The following is a 21,785-nucleotide window of genomic DNA, read 5'->3' on the forward strand; positions in this document are numbered from 1 at the left end:
GGGCCCTCAGCACCACCCCTGACACCAACCACCCACTCCCTGGAACACATCTCAGGCATTGAAGACACATCCCTGTGCCAAGGCTCTCAAATGGGGCTCAGCATTTTCAGCTCCTGCTCTCCGGGCACCAAGCAAGGCAGCAGCCAAGGGCCCAGCGCAGGCTGCCTGCAAACATGGCCCATCTGCCTCCTCCTCTTCCTCCATTCCCTGCTCTGCATTGCCCCTTTGTCTGTGGGCTGTCTCCTCTGCTGCAAACCCCTTCTCCCAAGCCAGAGACCATTGAGCACCTCTGCTGGGCTGCTCCTTCTGTAAGGCAGAAATTCTGACACAAACTCCTGCAAACAAAGCAGCTCGGCTGATGGTTGCCCTACTTGCACCTCAGACCAGCTCCCTTCCTCTGGCTGCTCCTGAGTTTTCACTGTTCTACCTCAATAAAGTTTTCCTGCATCATAGCTTCAGATGAGTCCATCTTCTTTCTTCTCCCAAGATGCTTCCAATCCCTGCTCAATTCTGTACCAGGGTTGTAGAGACCAGTGGGGGTAGGTGAAAACATGCTCCAACACCCCTTTCATGTGTTACTTCCCCAGTTCTACTACCCACTGGCACATTTGATTCTTCCAGTGCATTCCATCAAACCTTCAGCTACTGAATCACAGGCTTGGATACACCAATGGAGATCTATCCCTGCCTCTGACACAAGCCCCTCATCCTCCTCCAGGCTGTGTGTTCCCTTTGGCTGGACACCAACTAGGCTGACTCTCATCATCTTCCAGGCCTCCATCTGCTCAAGCAGGTCCACGTCTTCCTTGTCTTTGTGGGCTCAGAGCTCAATGCAGAGTTCTGCTTTTAGGAGAGCAGAGGGTGAGATTCCCCCACTCTCTTGTGCTGCCCACGCTGTTGGGATGAGCCCAGGATACAGGAGGAGTTTCTGGTCAGTGAGTGCACATGGCTGGGGCACATCCAAATCTTCATCCACCAACACCCAAAGTCCTCCTCTTTGGGGCTGCTCTCAATCCCCTCATCACCCATCCTGTATCCTGCATGTTTGGGACTGATGCGTTGTGAAGGCTGACCTAGAACCGAGACTACATGAAGTTAAAAAATAAAGTAGGGATTTATAGGAAGGCCTCAATGGACACACCTTGGGCAGCACAAGAGCCCAGACAGGGCTACACCCAAGATAAACCCAAAATGGTCACAAAATGCATGACAGGTCACGGGGTCTCACACTTATAAAAGTTCTGGTCCATTTCCCTATTGGAGTTAATTGTCCAATTACAGCTTTAGCTTATGAAATCCCATCCGTCTTGTTCTTCTCTCTTCAGTCCACTATTGTTTATTCGCTTGGGCCTGAAATTTGGATTGGCTGTCCTTGGTCCCCAGCTAGAGAAGGAATTGTTTTGTCTCCTTGCTCTGTGAAGAGAGCTCACCATCCCCTTACGCGAAGCTCCAAAGTACACACCAAAGCAGTACAGAATCTGAAAAATACAAAAGCTAAAACCTCAGGCATCAGCTCCATTCCAGGTAAGGGAGATTCTGCCCCTCTGCTCTTCTCTGCTCACATTAGAGAACTCTCTTTATCTCTGGTTTACTGGGAATAAGAAAGACAAGACTCTGCTGGATAACATCCAGAGTATGACCTTGAGGATGATCTGGGGCTGAAGGTTTGGGACAGCCATTGGCCATGACATTGGGGCATTTTTTCAGGCAACTTCTCTGTCAAATCATAAAGTGGGAAGCACTTTGTTTCCCTCAGCTCTCCTGTATCATATCCAGCTATTGGGAATGTGTCTCTCTGACCTTGGCAGGCAGATTAAAAGGTGTCCAATGGCAGTCCATTAAAAAGTGGCATCTTTTAATGAGCTGGGATCGGTTCCAGCCTTGTTGGAGGAGGCAAGAGGGAACAGTATCATGTACCTGGGCTTGTGCACAGCATTTGTTCCTGTGCTAGAAAGCATCTGCACATTCACTCTGGAAAGATGTGGAGTTGTGGTTGGACCATGTGGTGGATAAGGAATGGATGGGATGGTCTGACTCAAAGAGGACTGTGGGGAAAAGGGATGACTGGTGACAGGCAGAAGCTCCTATTTGTTGGGAAGGATGAAAGTTTGACAAGAAAATCTCACAGATATGTATGCTTAGCATAAAGATTTTTAAATGTAGAGTTTGATGAAGGAATAGAGATGCAAGCAAGTTTTGATATAGAAGAAAAGAATTGTTGAGCTAGTTTTACTGGATTACTAAGGAGGCAAAGGGTATGTTAGTTAGAAGGGGTTTTTATTACTTAGAGCAAAGGATAAACCCAACTCAAACAAGAAGACATTTTTACTAAGCAGAAAGATAGCACAACCAAACAAGTTAGCAAATGTTGCAAGCAGAAAAAAGGTCTCTGCATTTTTTACTGCAAGAAAACTGAAAAACAACTTCTAGCTTAAATTGTAATGTACTAACTTTTAGTGATTAGAGAATAGGAGCATGAATATGGTAATTATAGTAGTTATGATAGGCTATAGATAAAAGTTAAGGTATAGATTGGTTCTACTGTATTAAGATGTTCAGCAAAGAAAAGTACATAATGCATTGTAACTAAAACTAAAATGTCTTTCCGCTCGCTTACAGCTGGAGCTGACAGCTGCAGGCACAGGCTCTGTCACTCACGACTTTAGACTGATGTAATGTCTTGGATGTAATAAACTGCTTTTGAAGAGCCGCCTGGAGTCCCACATCTCTCATTTAAGCTCTTACACCTATTGGGACCAGCATTATTTCCCATCTTTGTCAGGGACATGGATGGTGGGATTGAGTGGGATGTTCAGCAAAATCAGTGGCCAGAATAAGCTGAGTCGTGCAGTTGGTTGTCTGGAGGGAAGGGATGGCATCCAGAGAGGCTGGAACAGGTTGGGACAGTGGAATAATGTCATTTTCATGAAGCTGAATGTGGCCAAGTTGCACTTGGTTTGGAGCAATGCCAAACAGGGCTGTAGACTGGACAATGCAGGGGTTGAGAGCAGCCCAGAGGAGAAGGACCTGGGATGCTGGGGGATGAAGAATTGAACATGCCCTGGCCATGAACATTCACAGACCAGAAACTCCTCATGTCCTGGGCTCATCAGCACAGTGTGGGCAGTAGGTGAGAGGGGAATTTTGCCCCTCTGGTCTGCTCTTCTGAGACTGGAGATGTGTACTCGGAAGACATGGACATGCTTGAGCAGAGCTGTAGATGACCCTGGAAGATGGTGAGGGTCTGGAGCAACTGGTGTCCAGCCAAAGTGTCCAGCCATACATGTCTTCTATCAGAGGCAGGGATGGATCTACATTCATGTATCCAGGCCTGGGATCGAGCAAGTGAAGGGTTTGTGGGATCCAAGGGAAGAGCAAAGTGTGCCAGTGTGTGCCCATGAAGGAAGAGGACACTTCACAATGTGCAATGCCAAAGAATTTTATTGAGGCATAAAGAACAGTGAAAGTCATGAGCAGTTAAGTGGAAGAGGCCCGGCTGAGGTACAAGGAGAGGAACCAACAACCAAGGCCCCTTGGCTTGCAGGTTTGGCCAGAGCATCAAGGACTTCCTGCCCACAGTGGGAGCAGCAGAATGGTGGAGATGCCCAATGGTCTCTGGCTTGGGAGAAGGGGTTTGTCCACAGGGGACTGGACAGAGCCAAAGGGACGATGCAGAGCAGGGAGCAGGAGAAGAGCAGGAGGCAAATGGGCCATGTTTGCAGGCAGTGTGGCCCGCTGCCTTGCTTGGTAGCCTGAGAGAAGAAGCTGCTAAACACATTTGAGAGTCTTAGCACAGAGAGGCATCCTCAGGGCCTGAGATGAGTTCCGGGGAGTGGGTGGTTGGTGTCAGGGGTGGTGCTGAGGGCCCTTAGCAGTTGTAGCCATAGCCCCTTCTGCCATAGCAGCCCAGGCCGTAGCCATAGCCCTGCCCGTAGCCGAATCCACAGCCATAGCCAAACCCACGGCCATAGCCAAGGCCGTAGCCAAAGCCACCAAAGCCACCAAATCCGCCAGAGATGGGCTGTCCCTGCACACTGAGCTCAGTGCCCACGGCAGCCGAGGAGGTGGATCCGACAGCGGTGCTCTGGGGGAAGGAGGTCATGATGGGTCCTGGCAGGGTGACCAGCACAGGGGAAGGGTTGATGATGACGTGGGAATCCTGGCATTGCAGGGCACAGGGCTCGTTGCAGCTGTTGGCCAGCGGGGTGGGTCCGCAGGGACTGCAGCGGTTGTAGCAGGCCATGGGGGTGGAGGGTGCCTGGAAGAGAGAGGGTGAGGCAGGGTAGAGGCGTGGGGGTGCAAGGAGCAAAGTGTCAGCAGGGTGAGGGAGTGAGGAGGCTGTTGTGGGGCTGTGGGGAGCCATGAGGGCTGCAGAGGCTGGGGCTGAGAGTGCTGGAAGAGAGAGATCAGGGATGCCGGAGCAGGAGGTTCAGGGGATTGAGACTCACCTGGTTGTCAGCAGGAGCAGGAGGAGAAGGCGAGAGGAGAAGTGTGTGAGTGTGAGAGGCTCTGGGCTGGCTTTTATGCTGATCCTGGAGGGGTGGGACAGCCTTGTCCCATGGCCTTGGGGCATTTTTGAGGCAGCAGCTCTTGGCTGGCCCAGCCTGGTGAGTCATGAGGTGTGGAGTATTTTCCTTCATGCACTTCTGCAATTCCATGTCCTGACCCTGAGGATGTGTCAATCTGACCTTGTTGGCAGCTTTTAATTGCAAGAATTAGTGACCATTTTCTTGTTGCTGGTGCCTTTCAGGACATGTAGAAGATTCAAACAACCCTGAGGACAACTGATGTTTCATCGATGAGGACACGCCATGGAATAATGACATCATGTCCCATTTGCCTTCTTTCCTCCTGCTTGAGAGAGTCCTCAGCTCTGTCAACTTCTTGTTTAAAGGGTACTCCAGTCCCATTGGTCTCCTGGCACTGCTCTTGGTGAACCATGTCCTTGTTGCACTCTGCAGCCCCATCAGTGGTACACAACAGTTGACCTACTCATCTTCCTTGTGTTACTTTTCTTATTACGTATTTCCTAATTCTCTCCTGGTAATTGTTGGAGCTTTTTACATCAGAGGCTCCATGGCCGCCTCACGATCCATTTATGCTCCAGCAGGATCACAAGGTCAAACGCTATTTTTGGCAAGGGAATGGCAACTGGCGTCGCCTTCCTGGAATTCCACCAGGCCCTTAAACCAGCCCCACAGGACATCCTTATCTCTAAACTGCAGAAACATGAGTTTGAAGGGTTGACAAACCAACAGATGAGTAATTGTTCCCCTCATGCTTCTTCTTCTCATCCTCCACGAGGTTTCCTTTCCATGTGTCAGGCAGAGCCCAGCAATGGGACCCCACAGTGTGACCTTGCTGGGCCCAGCTGAGATGAGCGCTACGGATGAACCCACACAGGACTGTGAGGAGCACAGGACACCTCCCTAAGTCATGTGGATTGCTTTCCCATCTCCAATGGTAAAGGCCAGGAATACAGAGAAGCCTGGAAAGATGCAGCCAAGGTAGGGAGGAGGAGAACATGATCAAAGGTGCAGGTGCTCACCCCCAGAACACCTGCAAAGCTTAGAGCAGCCTAAAAAGGGGAGCTGGGGTTGTTTAGCCTGGAGAAAAGGGGACTCAGAGATGACCTTATCAGTCTACAACTTCCTGAAGGGTGGTTGTAGTCAGGTGGGGGTTGGTCTCTTTCCCCACATTCTGACAGAATGAGACAAACACAGTCTCAAGCTGCATCAAGGGAAATATAGGTTGGATACTAGCAAAAAGTTTTTCAGTGAAAGAGTGATAAAGTACTGTAATGGCCTGTCTGGGGAGGTGGTGGAGTCATCATCCCTGGATGTGTTTAAAACAAGACTGGATGTGGCACTCGGTGCCATGGTTTAGTTGAGGAGTTAGGGCATGAATTGGACTTGATGATCTTGAAGGTCTCTTCCAACCCAGTGATTCTGTGAATTCTGTGAATTCTGTGAAAAGCGCCATGAGGAAATGGGGTCCCTCTTCACCACACGCACATAAAACACAGCACACCAGTGCCATGGGGTGACCTCACTGATGACACTCCATCTCCACAAAGTTTTGGTCACGTCTTCAACCCATCTTGACATAAACCATCAAGACCAACATTTAACCTCTAATACTCACACTTAAAAGCTGCCGCCAAGGTCGGATGGACACAGCCTAAAGAGAAGGATGTAGAATGGCAGAGTCACACAGAGGAATGCCAGAACCATGACAGAGAAGGAAGGAGCAACTCAATAACTGTCCATTAGTAATTAGTCCTTTTTGCTAATAGGAACACAATATTACATTTACAGGATATAAGTTATGAAACTCTTTGGCTTGAATGTAGAATAAATGAATTGACATTACGCACACCTGGGAAAAAGGGATGGGCCTGCATTTCTTGTTGGCTATTGGAATTCTAAATGAGATCAAGAAATATGCTTTGAATGATAGCATAGTTTGTTGGTTAAATTTTAGAAATCTAAATGGACAATAACATGGGAACAAGTGCAGCCTGAACAGCCTCTACTTTCCAAGACCCTCTCCCAATCCCATTCAAGACACATGAAAAAGAGCCCACTTTCTTCCATCAGGAAGAACTCCCAGGCACTGGGACATTTCCAAGTTATTGCAGAGTGACCTTCCCAGGACATCAGCAGTTCCCTCAGCATTCCTGAGAGAAACACAATGACTGATGGACATCCAGTGGCACCAAATAGAGTCCCAGTCTTCAAAAGGCACCCCCAAACCAGAGCACACAAGGCCCACTGATGGCATTGCACCTCTGCTGATCTCTGTTTGTTTATTCAACCCTCACAGACATATATCTAACAACCAAATCTACCTAAAGATCAACTCTGACTCTAAAGCTCCCTCCAAGGTCAGATGGACAGAGACTCAAGGGCAGGATATGACACTGCAGAATTCAGTGATGGAGAACACTCCCCACCTCATGACACACCAGGCTGGGCCAGCCAAGAGCTGCTGCCTCAAAAATGCCTCAAGGCCATGGGACAAGGCTGTCCCGCCCCTCCAGGAGCAGCATAAAAGCCGGCCCAGAGCCTCTCTCCCTCACACACTTCTCCTCAAGCCTTCTCCTCCTGCTCCTGCAGACAACAAGGTGAGCCTCAAGCCCTTGACCCTCCTGATCCTGCACCCCTGGCCCCTCTCTTTCAACACACTCTGCTCCAGACTCTGCAGCCCTCATCCTTCCCCACAGCCCCACAACAGCCTCCACACTCCCTCACCCTCCTGCATCACTGCCCCACGCACATCCACACCCCTGCCCTGCCTCACCCCCCTCTCTTCCAGGCACCCTCCACACCACACCCATGGCCTGCTACAACCGCTGCAGTCCCTGCGGACCCACCCCGCTGGCCAACAGCTGCAACGAGCCCTGTGCCCTGCAATGCCAGGATTCCCGCGTCATCATCAACCCTTCCCCTGTGCTGGTCACCCTGCCAGGACCCATCATGACCTCCTTCCCCCAGAACACCGCCGTCGGATCCACCTCCTCGGCTGCTCTGGGTACTGAGCTCAGTGTGCAGGGACAGCCCATCTCTGGCGGATTTGGTGGCTTTGGCTATGGCCTTGGCTATGGCCGTGGATTTGGCTATGGGCTGGGAGGCCTGGGCTGCTATGGCAGGAGGGGCTATGGCTACATCTGCTAAGGGCCCTTGGCACCACCACTGACACCAACCACCCACTCCCTGGAATACATCTCAGGCACTGAGGACACATCTCTGGGCCAAGGCTCTCAAATGGGCTCAGCACTTCCAGCTCCTGCTCTCAGGTCACCAAGCAAGGCAGCAGCCAAAGGACCAGCCTGGGCTGCCTGTAAACATGGCCCATCTTCCTCCTCCTCTTCTGCCTCTCTGTGCTCTACACTGTGCCTTCAGTTCTGTCCAGAGCTGTAAACCCCTTTTCTCCCAAGCCAGAGACCATTGGGCAACTCCATTGGGCTGCTCCCACTGTGGGACAGGAAGGCCTTGGTGCTCTGACTGAACCGCCTGCAAGCCAAGGATCTTGGCTGATGGTCACCCTCCTTGCACCCCCTACTTGCCCTTCTCTTTTCCAGTGGATCCTAACAACCTTCCACTGTTCTTTTAGCTCAATAAAGTTCTCTTGCATTACAGCCTCAGATGTCTCCTTTCCTTCGCTGACACACACAGCCACACTTTGCCTTTCTGGTGCATTTCAGACTTCCCTTGCTTGTTCCCAGGCCTGGACACACGAATGCAGGTCTATCTCTGTCTCTAATAGAAGCTGTATATGGGTCTTGTTTTCACTTTGGCTGGACACCAGTTGCTCCAGACCCTCATCATCTTCCAGGGTCATCTACAGCTCTGCTTCAGCAGGCCCGTATCTTTCATATCCTTGGGTGCCCAGGGTTGAATACACATCTCCAGTCTCTGAAGAGCTGAGCAGAGGGTCAGAATCTCCCCTCACCTGCTGTCCACGCTGTGGTGATGAGTCCAGGGCATGGGGAGTTTTGGTCTGTGAGTGCACATGGCCAGGGCATGTCCAATTCTTCATCCACCAACACCCCAAGTCCTCCTCCAGCATGCTCTCAACCAACTCATGACCTCTCTATTACCCATTTCCGAGATTGCTACGTGTCTGAGGGGACAACACTGCCCAGCTCATTATTTAGGATGCTGAACACAGTTGGGCCCATGGATCCGACTCCTGGGCTGCAGTATTGGGGATTCACCTCCATTTGCACTTTGGACCACTGGTCAGACACCTCTGGACTCAGCCCCTCAGCCACTCTCAGGCCACTCACTGCACTCTCAGGCCACCTGGACCTGCTCAGCTGCTCTCAGAGTGTAGAATGGGAAGGAGCATCAAAGGTTTCACAAAAGGGTTGTGTCCAACAGCAGCCACAGCTCTCTCCTCTCAATGCCAGGCTGAGTCATTGGCACAGAGCAGACACAGAGCTCAGCCAAGCACCATTTCCTCAAGGGAAACACTCCAAGGGAAGTGGCCTCAGCTCTGGGCACTTGCCACATCTCAAGGCCCCAAAGGCCTGGCTCACCCCTCCCCTGTTGCCGCTCCCATTTTCATGAAGGGCAAATTCTTTCTGAAAAGTTTGATGGGGTTCCAACACTGGTGAATGATGGAAGAGCAACTGATATCATGTACGTGGACTTGTGCAAAGCATTTCTTCCTGTGGCAGAAAACATGCTTATCTCTGACCTGGAGAGATGTGGAGTTGATAGCTGGAACATCACCTGTGGGGTGGAAAATGGACAGGATGGTCTCACTCACAGAGTTGTGGTCAGTAGCTCCATGTCTGTGAGGGGAACAGGGATGAGTGGTGACCTGCAGAAGCTCGTATTGGGAACAATATCACTTCCCATTTTGTCAGGCACAGGGAACTGAGTGTCCCCTCAGCAAGAATGGGAATGACATCAAGGTGAGCAGCGTGCTTGATTGTCTGGAGGGAAGGGAGAGCATCCAGAGAGCTCTTGACAGGCTGGGGTGGTGTGATTGTTATGAAGGTGAACAGGATGAAGTGCAGCATCCTAAATCTGATTTGGAGCAATCTCAGTAATGGATGTTGGATGCCTAATGAGTCAATTAAGAACATCCTCGAGGAGAAGGACTTGGGGTTTTGGTGGATGAAGAATTGGACATGGCCTGGCCATGTGAACACACCAAACAGAAACTGCCCATGCCATGGGCTCATGGCCACAGTGTGGGCAGCAGGTGAGGAGGGAATTCTGACCCTCTGCTCTGCTCTACTGAGACTGGAGTTCTGTGCTCAACTCTGGGGCCTCAAGGGTAAGGACCTGCTCGTGTGGATCTGTATAAGGGCTAAAGAGACAGTGAGGGACTGGACCAACAGCTGTGTAGCCAATGTACAAACATGGCCCAGAAGAAGCTTGTGTCACAGGTAGGGATAGATCTGCCTTGGAGTATCCAGGCATAGGATCACACAGGTGAAGGGTTTGTGGTATCCAAGGGAAGAGCAAACTGTGCCAGTGTGTGCCCGTGAAGGAAAAGGAGACATAACAACGCTGCAATGCAAGAGAATTTTATTGAGGCAAAAAAAGAGTGAGAGGTCATGAGTGGCAAGAGGAAAGGAGCTGGTCTGAGGTGCAAGTAGGGCGACCATCAGCTGAGCTCCTTTGCTTGCTGGTGATTCAGTCAGAGCATCAAGGCCTTCCTGTTCCACAATAGAAGCAACCTGATGGTGAAGATTCCCAATGGTCTCTGGCTTGGGAGAAGAGATTTGCAGTAGAGGGAGCTGGACAGAGCTGAGAGGGAGTGAGAGAAGAGCAGGAGGCAGATGGGCCATGTTTGCAGGCAGCGTGGGGTGGGCCCTTGGCTGCTGCCTTGCCCAGTGCCCTGAGAGCAGGAGCTGGAAGTGCTGAGCCAGTTGACAGCTTTGGCCCAGAAAGGCGTCTGCAACACCTGGGGTGTGTTCCAAGGAGTGGGTGGTTGGTGTCAGGAGTGGTGCTGAGGGCCCTTAGCAGTTGTAGCCATAGCCCCTTCTGCCATAGCAGCCCAGGCCTCCCAGCCCATAGCCATACCCACAGCCATAGCCCAGCCCGTAGCCAAATCCACGGCCATAGCCAAGGCCGTAGCCAAGGCCAAAGCCAAATCCGCCAGAGATGGGCTGTCCCTGCACACTGAGCTCAGTGCCCACGGCAGCCGAGGAGGTGGATCCGACGGCGGTGCTCTGGGGGAAGGAGGTCATGATGGGTCCTGGCAGGGTGACCAGCACAGGGGAAGGGTTGATGATGATGTGGGAATCCTGGCATTGCAGGGCACAGGGCTCGTTGCAGCTGTTGGCCAGCGGGGTGGGTCCGCAGGGACTGCAGCGGTTGTAGCAGGCCATGGGTGTGGTGTGGAGGGTGCCTGGAAGAGAGAGGGGGGTGAGGCAGGACAGAGGCACGGGGGTGCATGAGGGGTGAGGGAGTGTGGAGGCTGTTGTGGGGCTGTGGGGAGGAGTGAGGGCTGCTGAGGCTGTGGCTGACCGTGCTGGAAGAGAGGGACCAAGGTGGGGAGAAGCAGGAGGGTCAGGGGCTTGAGACTCACCTGGTTGTCCTGAGGAGCAGGAGGAGAAGGCTTGAGGAGAAGTGTGTGAGGGAGAGAGACTCTGGGCTGGCTTTTATGCTGATCCTGGAGGGACAGAACAGCCTTGTCCCATGGCCTTGGGGCATTTTTTAACCAGCAGCTGTTGCCTGGCCCAGCTTGATGAGTCATGAGGTGGGGGGTATTTTTATTCATAGACTTCTGCAGTGTCATGATTGGTTCTTGAGTCTGTGTCCATCTGACCTTGACAGCAGCTTTGAAGTGAGAGATGGTATTTGGGTGGATTTGATTGTTCCATGTGAGTCAGGGAGTGCTGAATAAACAACCAGAGCCCAGCAGAGTTGCGATATCATCAGTGATGTCATTTTGTGGCACTCGTGTGCTGTGGTTTGTGGGTGCCTTTTGAAGACTGGGACTCTTCTCTGTGCCACTGGATGTCCATCAGTCACTGTGTTGCACCCAGGAATGCTGAGGGAGCTGCTGATGTCCTGGGAATGTCACTCTGCAATAACATGGAAATATTATCATGAATTAGGAGTGTTCCTACAGATTAAAGAGATCTCATGGCCTTGTGTCTTGAACTGAATCAAGAGAGAACATCTGGAAAAGCAGAGGCTGGTCTGGTTGAACTTGTTCTGGTGTCATGGTCCATTTGGACTTCTCATCTTTACTTGACATTGTACTCTGTCATTTAAAGCATATTCCCTGACCTCATTAAGAAATCCATTAAACAATCCAGCTTGATCCTTTTTTTCCCAGGCTGGCCTGTGATGTTCTTGCCTTTAATCCGCATTCATCCCATAACTTTTCATATCTCATATCCTTTTAGTCTTAATAATCTGTTCCTGCTAGAAAAACCCAGTAATTACTGATGGTTGGTCAGCACAGTCGTCTTCTCTCTTATGTCATGGTGTGGGCATTCCTTTGTGGAATTCTGCAGCTCCATGTCTTTCTTTTGAGGCATGTCCACCTGACCTTGGCGGCAGATTTTAAGTGTCTTAGAGGTTAAGGGCAGGTGTTGATGCCATGTGTCATGGTGGGCTGGAGACATGTCCAAAGCCTTGGAGAGATGGGGTGTCATCAGTGAGGTCACCCCAAGGCACTGGTGTGTCCTGGTTTTTGGGTGCATTGTTGTCACAGACATATTTTCTGAAAAATCCTCTTGCTAGGATCTTTTCTCCTGAGTAGCTGGGAAGCTTCAGCTTCTCCATGTTTTGCTACTTTGGGATGTGATTTGGAAAATTGTTAACCCAGCATGTGACGTGTTTTTAATTAATGGCCAATCACAGGTCCAGCTGTGTCGGGATTGTGGTCGGTCACAAGATTTTATTATTCATTCCTTTCTAGCTTTCTGAGGTCTTCTCTCTCTCTTTCTTTAGTATAGTCTAATATATAATTTTCTTTTAATATAATATATATAATAAAATAATAAATCAGCCTTCTGAAACATGGAGTCAAGATTCTCATCTCTTCCCTCGTCCTGGGGACCCTCAAACACTGCCACACATTGTGAAGGGGGGCCCCAAGGCATCACAGCTCTGCCAGGATTGTCTGGCTTTGCAGGAGCACTGCTTGTGAGGAAATGACCTTTCTCTCCATCCCCACCATGTTGCCAACATTCAGAGCCTGTCTATATTCCCAGCCTTTCCTGCTGGAGATGGGAAATCAATCACTGTGATTCAGGATGGCCTCCCATGCTGCCCAAAGTCTTGAGTTGGTTCATCCACAGCTCTCGTCTCAGCTGTGACAAGCAAGGTCACACTGTGGGGTCCCAGTGCTAGACTGTGCCTGACCCATGGAAAGGAAAAATGCTGAAGGATAAGGAGAACAAGACACATGAGGAGCACAGTTCCCCATCCTTTGATTAATCCACCCTTGAAACCCATGTGCCTGAGCTTCAGAAAGGTTGAGGGAGTGGACTGTCCTGGTCCCCAACACTGGTAGGGATCCCTGGTGGAAGAAGGATGTGGACATGGTTGACTGAGAGTGCTGCAGGGACACCATGACATGGACAGGATTGGAGTATCCACAAAATAAGGACAAGGTCAGAAATCTGGGAGTTCTTTCAGGCAGGACACAAGAATGCAAACAGGAGATGTCATCAATACGCCATGGAATGACCTTACTGACAACACCCCAATTACCCTAAGATTCTTCTGAGTATCTTAGATGTCCTAACACACACCATAAACAATGAGATAATGGACATCAATTCTCGCAGTTAAGATGTTCTGCCAAGGTCAGATGGACACAGCCTCAAGGGAAGAACACAGAATTGCAGAACTACAGAAAGGAAACCACTCCCCACCTCATGACTCACCAAGCTAGGGCAGCCAAGAGCTGCTGCCTCAAAAATGCCCCAAGGCCATGGGGCAAGGCTGTCCCGCCCCTCCAGGAGCAGCATAAAAGCCAGCCCAGAGCCTCTCTCCCTCACACACTTCTCCTCAAGCCTTCTCCTCCTGCCAAAAACCAGGTGAGCCTCCATCCCCTGACCCTCCTGCTCCTGCACCCCTGGCCCCTCTCTTCCAGCACGCTCAGTCCAACCTCAGCAGCCCTCACTCCTCCCCCAGCCCCAAAAAAGCCTCTAAATGCCAGGCACACACCCATACCCCCCATCACAACCCCCAAACCTCCATGACCCTGCCTCACCCCCCTCTTTTCCAGGCACCCTCCACACCACACCCATGGCCTGCTACAACCGCTGCAGTCCCTGCGGACCCACCCCGCTGGCCAACAGCTGCAACGAGCCCTGTGCCCTGCAATGCCAGGATTCCCGCGTCATCATCGACCCTTCCCCTGTGCTGGTCACCCTGCCAGGACCCATCATGACCTCCTTCCCCCAGAGCACCGCCGTCGGATCCACCTCCTCGGCTGCCGTGGGCACTGAGCTCAGTGTGCAGGGACAGCCCATCTCTGGCGGATTTGGTGGCTTTGGTGGCTTTGGCTACGGCCTTGGCTATGGCCGTGGATTTGGCTATGGCTGTGGATTCGGCTATGGGCAGGGCTATGGCTACGGCCTGGGCTGCTATGGCAGGAGGGGCTATGGCTACAACTGCTAAGGGCGCTCAGCACCACCCCTGACGCCACCAGCTCAGACCTCTGGCAACACATCCTACAAGCCAAGCACCTTGGCTGATGGTTGTCCGACTAGCTCCTCGTACCAGATTCCATCTTCTCTTTCTCCTGTCTCTTCATTCTTGTGCCTCAATAAAGTTTTCCTGCATCAAAGCCTGATACGCCTCCTGTTCTTCTGGAATTCCAGTGGTCTCACATCCTTCCCAAGCACATTCCATGCCTCAACAGGCATTTGGGCTATGTGCAACAACTCCTTCCCTCATAAATATGTAAATACGACTCATAAAAACGTCTGGCATAGGAAGCACAGCAGGGAAGACCTTCAAGATCATGAACAAACCCATCATCTGAGAGACCAAAGCCTTGCACACATCCATGCTCTCCTGGGTACAGCCCTGGACAAGTCCCTCTGTACCGGCACAATCTTGGCAAACTCTCTTCCCCACCAGGACTCTTGAACCCTTCCAGCAATGAGAGTCCCCAAATCCTCCATTTGGGCAGGAAATCTGGAGTGCAAGAGCTTCAACTTCCCTGCTCCAGCAAGACCAACATGGGCAGGACTCCCAGCACCATGGGCAATTCAGTATTGCATCTCCCAGGGCCAACCATCCAACACCTTTTCCACTCCGTGCCCACTCTCAATACAAGAACTTCTTGCCTTCTTTAGCAATTGCATTCCATCTGGTTTCCCTTTGCCCTTTGCCCTCTTGTCCTGCACGTGGGCACTGCTGAGAACAGTCAGGCTCCCTCACCTTCATCCTCTGCCATCAGGGATTTGCACACACTGAAGACACACCCATGTCCACCCTCATCCCCTGCAACTCCCAGCTCTCTCAGTTTCCCATCCAGGAATTATTCTGCAACCCGTTTGGAATCTTGCTGGTTCTGAACTGGTCACTATTCACTAACTCACTAAGCTGACTTCATTTTCACACTGGGGAGACTCAAATTGCGCACCACACCTCACATGGGACCTCACCAGTGCTCAGGAGACACCAAGAGTCTCCTCATCACATCATCTCCCTGCACCATCACAACAATTCTCCCCAGTCCTGATCTGGAGACTGGAGGTGCCTTTTCCCACAAGGATACAGGGACACCTCCTGCCTCATTCCTTCTAACCCACAATCACTCTGAAAGGCATTTTCAGAAACAAAAACAATTGTTCCAAGGGACACACAGATATTTCTTCCTACCTGGTATGACTCCTCCCATGAAAAAGCACTTGGCAGCTGCCCTTGCTGAGGTCCAGCAGATGTCCAGAACCCAGAAAGTTTTCAGTGTAGGCCGGGGGCTCAGCACTGGGGACTTGCCGCCATCTGGACTTTGGGACACTGACCACAAACCACTGGCCCCAAACCTTAAGACTATTCTGAGTCCACTGCCCTGGGCACAGACACAACCTGGACTCACCTGGGTTGTTGAGCATCATGCAATTCTTGTCGCCAACAACCCGGGTTAACCTCCAAATCCTACTTCTGACAATCACAAGTGGCCCCAGCCTTTGGCACTCTGCTCTAGGGAAGACCGAAAATATCAAAAGCTCTGAGGCTGGACTATCACCCAAGCACCCACTGAATATGTTCAGATTGAAAGGTGAGGTCTGAGGTCAGCATTTGCCAACTGGGATCAATGCATGGAGGGATGGAAGGCAATGGAAGGTGCAACACCTCCTCCTTGGCCCAGCTGCACAGCCCAGACCAGCCTACCAGAAATGTGAAAAATTGGGGGTCATTTTTCAGAAGGCACCCACAAACCACAGCACACGAGGGCACTGGGGTGACCACAGTGATGACACCCCACCTCTCCAAAGCTTGGGTCACGTCTTCAGCCCTCCCTGACATGAACCACCAACAGAAAAATTTGACTTCTTCATAGTTGCAATTAAAAGTTACTGCCACAGATGGACAGGGCCTCAGGAGCTGGATATGGAATTGCACAATTCCACAAAGACGCAAACCCACCTTGTCACGGAAGGACAGAGGAGCTCACTGATGCTCCATTACTAATTATTTGCTTACAGGAACACAATGTGAACAATTACAGGTCAGGAGTGATGAAACTTGTGGCTTGAATGCGGAATAAGCTAATTGATGTGACAGAGAGCCTGGGAAAAAAGGGATCAAGCCCAGTTTGTTGTTCCCTTAATGGATTTCTTGACAAGGTCAAGGAATACTGTTTAAATGGCAGAGGACATTGTCATGTGAATTGGAGAAATCCAAATGGATCATAATATTGGAATATGTTCAGCCTGAACAGCCTCTCATTTCAAACATCCTCTCTCTTGATCCCATTCAAGACAAAAGGCCATGAGTTCTCTTTCATCTATCATGAAAGGCTTGCAGGCATTGCGTTCTTGCCAAGCTATTGCAGAGTGACTGCCCCAGGACATCAGCAGCTCCCTCAGCATTCCTGGGTGCAGCACAATGACTGATGGACATGCAGTGTCATGGAACAGAGTCCCAGTCTTCACAAGGCACCCGCAAACCACAGAACATGAGTGCCACAAAATGACATCACTGGAGACATTGCAGATCTTCAGGGCTTGGGTTGTTCATTCACACCTCCCTGACATGCATGGAACAATCAAATCTGCCCAAATACCAATTTATTAAAGCTGCTGCCAAGGTCAAATGGACACAGCATCAAGAGCAGGACATGGAATTACAGAATGGCATGAAGGAAAACACTCCCCACCTCATGACTCACCAGGCTGGGGCAGCCAAGAGCTGCTGCCTCAAAATGGCCCAAGGCCATGGGACAAGGCTGTCCCGCCCCTCCAGGACCAGCATAAAAGCCAGCCCAGAGCCTCTCTCCCTCACACATATCTTCTCACACCTCCTGCTTCTTCTAAGAACCAGGTGAGTCTCAAGCCCCTGACCCTCCTGCTCCTGCACCCCTGGCCCCTCTCTGACAGCACGCTCAGCCCCAGCGTCAACAGCCCTCACGCCGCCCCACAGCCCCACAACAGCCTCCACACTCCCTCACTCTCCTGCATCCCTGCCCATCACCACACCTGCCCTGCCTCACCCCCCTCTTTTCCAGGCACCCTCCACACCACACCCATGGCCTGCAACAACATCTGCAGTCCCTGCGGACCCACCCCGCTGGCCAACAGCTGCAACGAGCCCTGTGCCCTGCAATGCCAGGATTCCCACGTCATCATCAACCCTTCCCCTGTGCTGGTCACCCTGCCAGGACCCATCATGACCTCCTTCCCCCAGAGCACCGCCGTCGGATCCACCTCCTCGGCTGCCGTGGGCACTGAGCTCAGTGTGCAGGGACAGCCCATCTCTGGAGGATTTGGTGGCTTTGGCTACGGCCTTGGCTATGGCCGTGGATTTGGCTATGGCTGTGGATTCGGCTACGGGCAGGGCTATGGCTACGGCCTGGGCTGCTATGGCAGGAGGGGCTATGGCTACAACTGCTAAGGGCCCTCAGCACCACCCCTGACGCCACCAGCTCAGACCTCTGGCAACACATCCTACAAGCCAAGCACCTTGGCTGATGGTTCTCTGACTAGCTCCTCGTACCAGATTCCATCTCCTATGTTCTCCTGTCTCTTCATTCTTGTGCCTCAATAAAGTTTTCCTGCATCAAAGCCTGATATGCCTCCTGTTCTTCTGGAATTCCAGTGGTCTCACATCCTTCCCAAGCACATTCCATGCCTCAACAGGCATTTGGGCTATGTGCAACAACTCCTTCCTTCAAAAATATGTAAATACAACTATTAAAAACATCTGGCATAGGAAGCACAGGAGGGAACACCTTCAAGATCATGAACAAACCCATCATCTGAGAGACCAAAGCCTTGCACACATCCATGCTCTTCTGGGTACAGCCCTGGACAAGTCCCTCTGTACCAGCACAATCTTGGCAAACTCTCTTCCCCACCAGGACTCTTGAACCCTTCCAGCAATGAGAGTCCCAAAATCCTCCATTTGGGCCGGAAATCTGGTGTGAAAGAGCTTCAACTTCCCTGCTCCAGCAAGACCAACATGGGCAGGACTCCCAGCACCATGGGCAGTTCAGTATTGCATCTCCCAGGGCCAACCATCCAACACCTTTTCCACGATGTGACCACGCTCAAAATGAGAACTTCTTGCCTTCTTTAGTAATTGCATTCCATCTGGTTTCCCTTTGCCCTTTGCCCTCTTGTCCTGCACGTGGGCACTGCTGAGAATAGTCAGGCTCCCTCACCTTCATCCTCTGCCATCAGGGATTTGCACACACTGATGACACCCTCATGTCCACCCTCATCCCCTGCAACTCCCAGCTCTCCCAGTTTCCCATCCTGGAATGATCCACCATTTTGGAATCTTGCTGGTTCTGAACTGGTCACTATTCACTAACTCACTAAGCTGACTTCATTTTCACACCGGGGAGACTCGAATTGCACACCACACCTCACATGGGACCTCACCAGTGCTCAGGAGACACCAAGAGTCTCCTCATCACATCATCTCCCTGCACCATCACAACAATTCTCCCCAGCCCTGATCTGGAGACTGGAGGTGCCTTTTCCCACAATGATACAAGGACACCTCCGGCCCCATTCCTTCTAACCCACAATCACTCTGAAAGGCATTTTCAGATATGAAAACAATTGTTCCATGTGACACACAGATATTTCTTCCTACCTGGTAGGACTCCTCCCGTGAAAAAGCACTTGGCAGCTGCCCTTGCTGAGGTCCAGCAGATGTCCAGAACCCAGAAAGTTTTCAGTGTTGGCCGGGGGCTCAGCACTGGGGACTTCCTGCCATCTGGACTTTGGGACACTGACCACAAGCCACTGGCCCCAGCCCTTAAGACTCTTCTGAGTCCACTGCCCTGGGCACAGACACAACCTGGACTCACCTGGGTTGTTGAGGATCATGCAATTCTTGTCGCCAACAACCCGGGTTAACCTCCAAATCCTCCTTCTGACAATCACAGTTGGCCCCAGCCTTTGGCACTCTGCTCTAGGAATGACCGAAAATATCAAAACCTCTGAGGCTGGACTATCACCCAAGCACCCACTGAGCACGTTCAAATTGAAAGGTGAGGTCTGAGGTCAGCATTTGCCAACTGGGATCAATCCATGGAGGGATGGAAGGCAATGGAAGGTGCAGCATCTCCTCCTTGGCCCAGCTGCACAGCCCAGGCCAGCCTACCAGAAATGTGAGAAATTGGGGGTCATTTTTCAGAAGGCACCCACAAACCACAGCACACGAGGGCACTGGGGTGACCACAGTGATGACACCCCACCTCTCCAAAGCTTGGGTCACGTCTTCAGCCCTCCCTGACATGAACCACCAACAGAAAAATTTGACCTCTTCATAGTCGCAATTAAAAGTTACTGCCACAGATGGACAGGGCCTCGGGAGCTGGATATGGAATTGCACAATTCCACAAAGACGCACACCCACCTTGGCAGGGAAGGACAGAGGAGCTCACTGATGCTCCATTACTAATTATTTGCTTACAGGAACACAATGTGAACAATTACAGGTCATGAGTGATGAAACTTGTGGCTTGAATGCGGAATAAGCTAATTGATGTGACAGAGAGTCTGGGAAAAAAGGGATCAAGCCCAGTTTGTTGTTCCCTTAATGGATTTCTTAACAAGGTCAAGGAAAACAGTTTAAATGGCAGAGGACATTGTCATGTGAATTGGAGAAATCCAAATGGATCCTAATATTGGAATATGTTCAGCCTGAACAGCCTCTCATTTTAAACGTCCTCTCTCTTGATCCCATTCAAGACAAAAGGCCATGAGTTCTCTTTCATCTATCATGAAAGGCTTGCAGGCATTGGGTTCTTGCCAAGCTATTGCAGAGTGACTGCCCCAGGACATCAGCAGCTCCCTCAGCATTCCTGGGTGCAGCACAATGACTGATGGACATGCAGTGTCATGGAACAGAGTCCCAGTCTTCACAAGGCACCCGCAAACCACAGCACACAAGTGCCACAAAATGACATCACTGATGACATTGTAGATCTTCAGGGCTTGGGTTGTTCATTCACACCTCCCTGACATGCATGGAACAATCCAATCTGCCCAAATACCAATTTATTAATGCTGCTGCCAAGGTCAAATGGAAACAGCATCAAGAGCAGGACATGGAATTACAGAATGGCATGAAGGAAAACACTCCCCACCTCATGACTCACCAGGCTGGGGCAGCCAAGAGCTGCTGCCTCAAAATGGCCCAAGGCCATGGGACAAGGCTGTCCCGCCCCTCCAGAACCAGCATAAAAGCCGGCCCAGAGCCTCTCTCCCTCACACATATCTTCTCACACCTCCTGCTTCTTCCAAGAACCAGGTGAGTCTCAGTCCCCTGACCCTCCTGCTCCTGCACCCCTGGCCCCTCTCTGACAGCACCCTCTGCGCCAGCCTCAGCAGCCCTCACGCCGCCCCACAGCCCCACAACAGCCTCCACACTCCCTCACTCTCCTGCATCCCTGCCCATCACCACACCTGCCCTGCCTCACCCCCCTCTTTTCCAGGCACCCTCCACACCACACCCATGGCCTGCTACAACCGCTGCAGTCCCTGTGGACCCACCCCGCTGGCCAACAGCTGCAACGAGCCCTGTGCCCTGCAATGCCAGGATTCCCGCGTCATCATCAACCCTTCCCCTGTGCTGGTCACCCTGCCAGGACCCATCATGACCTCCTTCCCCCAGAACACCGCCGTCGGATCCACCTCCTCGGCTGCCGTGGGCACTGAGCTCAGTGTGCAGGGACAGCCCATCTCTGGCGGATTTGGTGGCTTTGGCTACGGCCTTGGCTATGGCTGTGGATTCGGCTACGGGCAGGGCTATGGGCTGGGAGGCCTGGGCTGCTATGGCAGGAGGGGCTATGGCTACAACTGCTAAGGGCGCTCAGCACCACCCCTGACGCCACCAGCTCAGACCTCTGGTGACAAATTCTACAAGCCAAGCACCTTGGCTGATCGTTGTCCTACTTGCACCTTGCAACAGATTCCATCTTCTCTTTCTCCTGTCTCTTCATTCTTGTGCCTCAATAAAGTTTTCCTGCATCAAAGCCGGATACACCTCCTGTTCTTCTGGAATTCCAGTGGTCTCACATCCTTACCAAGCACATTCCAGGCCTCAACAGGCATTTGGGCTATGTGCAACAACTCCTTCCCTCATAAATATGTAAATACAACTAATAAAAACGACCGGCATAGGAAGCACAGGAGGGAACACCTTCAAGATCATGAACAAACCCATCATCTGAGAGACCAAAGCCTTGCACACATCCATGCTCTCCTGGGTACAGCCCTGGTCAAGTCACTCTGTGTCAGTATACACATGACAAACTCTCTTCCCCACCAGGACTTTTGAACCCTTCCAGCAGTAAGAGTCCCAAAATCCTCCATTTGGGCAGGAAATCTGGAGTGCAAGAGCTTCAACTTCCCTGCTCCAGCAAGACCAAGATGGGCAGGACTCCCAGCACCATGGACAGTTCAGTATTGCATCTCCCAGGGCCAACCGTCCAACACCTTTTCCACGATGTGACCACGCTCAAAATGAGAACTTCTTGCCTTCTTTAGCAATTGCATTCCATCTGGTTTTCCTCTGCCCTTGCCCTCTTGTCCTGCACGTGGGCACTGCTGAGAACAGTCAGGCTCCCTCACCTTCATCCTCTGCCATCAGGGATTTGCACACACT

General features: G+C 51.4%; 5 protein-coding genes and 1 pseudogene across 5 annotated transcripts; 4 read left to right on the plus strand and 2 right to left on the minus strand.

Annotated features, from left to right (window-relative positions):
- Positions 1-3,868: 3,868 nt before the first annotated feature.
- Positions 3,869-4,243, minus strand: LOC139601085 (feather beta keratin-like). The gene has a single exon (XM_071449822.1). The coding sequence runs from the start codon at positions 4,241-4,243 to the stop codon at positions 3,869-3,871; it is 375 nt and encodes a 124-aa protein (XP_071305923.1).
- A 2,758-nt stretch (positions 4,244-7,001) lies between these two features.
- LOC139601090 (feather beta keratin-like) lies at positions 7,002-7,676 on the plus strand (annotated as a pseudogene).
- A 2,804-nt stretch (positions 7,677-10,480) lies between these two features.
- LOC139601097 (feather beta keratin-like) lies at positions 10,481-10,852 on the minus strand. The gene has a single exon (XM_071449848.1). It carries the CDS (start codon positions 10,850-10,852, stop codon positions 10,481-10,483), a length of 372 nt encoding a protein of 123 aa, XP_071305949.1.
- A 2,881-nt stretch (positions 10,853-13,733) lies between these two features.
- On the plus strand, positions 13,734-14,108 carry LOC139601101 (feather beta keratin-like). Its single transcript, XM_071449862.1, has one exon. It carries the CDS (start codon positions 13,734-13,736, stop codon positions 14,106-14,108), a length of 375 nt encoding a protein of 124 aa, XP_071305963.1.
- Positions 14,109-17,189: 3,081 nt separating this feature from the next.
- Positions 17,190-17,555, plus strand: LOC139601107 (feather beta keratin-like). Its single transcript, XM_071449868.1, has one exon. The coding sequence runs from the start codon at positions 17,190-17,192 to the stop codon at positions 17,553-17,555; it is 366 nt and encodes a 121-aa protein (XP_071305969.1).
- A 2,755-nt stretch (positions 17,556-20,310) lies between these two features.
- On the plus strand, positions 20,311-20,984 carry LOC139601115 (feather beta keratin-like). The gene is made up of 2 exons (XM_071449874.1): positions 20,311-20,429; positions 20,609-20,984. Exons 1-2 carry the CDS (start codon positions 20,311-20,313, stop codon positions 20,982-20,984), a joined length of 495 nt encoding a protein of 164 aa, XP_071305975.1.
- Positions 20,985-21,785: the final 801 nt, after the last annotated feature.

The sequence above is a fragment of the Agelaius tricolor genome, unplaced genomic scaffold, assembly GCF_023055355.1.
Source record: "Agelaius tricolor isolate 1412-34295 unplaced genomic scaffold, bAgeTri1.0.p SCAF_2, whole genome shotgun sequence".
In the NCBI taxonomy this organism is placed as follows: domain Eukaryota; kingdom Metazoa; phylum Chordata; class Aves; order Passeriformes; family Icteridae; genus Agelaius; species Agelaius tricolor.

What these genes read in the sequence shown, in the direction of transcription:
- LOC139601085 (XM_071449822.1), bottom strand. Translation starts at nt 4,243, where the DNA reads ATGGCCTGCTACAACCGCTGCAGTCCCTGCGGACCCACCCCGCTGGCC.
- LOC139601101 (XM_071449862.1), top strand. Translation starts at nt 13,734, where the DNA reads ATGGCCTGCTACAACCGCTGCAGTCCCTGCGGACCCACCCCGCTGGCC.
- LOC139601115 (XM_071449874.1), top strand. Translation starts at nt 20,311, where the DNA reads ATGGCCCAAGGCCATGGGACAAGGCTGTCCCGCCCCTCCAGAACCAGC. An exon ending in CTGCTTCTTCCAAGAACCAG is followed by an intron (nt 20,430 to 20,608) that starts GTGAGTCTCAGT and finishes ACCCCCCTCTTT; the next exon opens with TCCAGGCACCCTCCACACCA.
- LOC139601097 (XM_071449848.1), bottom strand. Translation starts at nt 10,852, where the DNA reads ATGGCCTGCTACAACCGCTGCAGTCCCTGCGGACCCACCCCGCTGGCC.
- LOC139601107 (XM_071449868.1), top strand. Translation starts at nt 17,190, where the DNA reads ATGGCCTGCAACAACATCTGCAGTCCCTGCGGACCCACCCCGCTGGCC.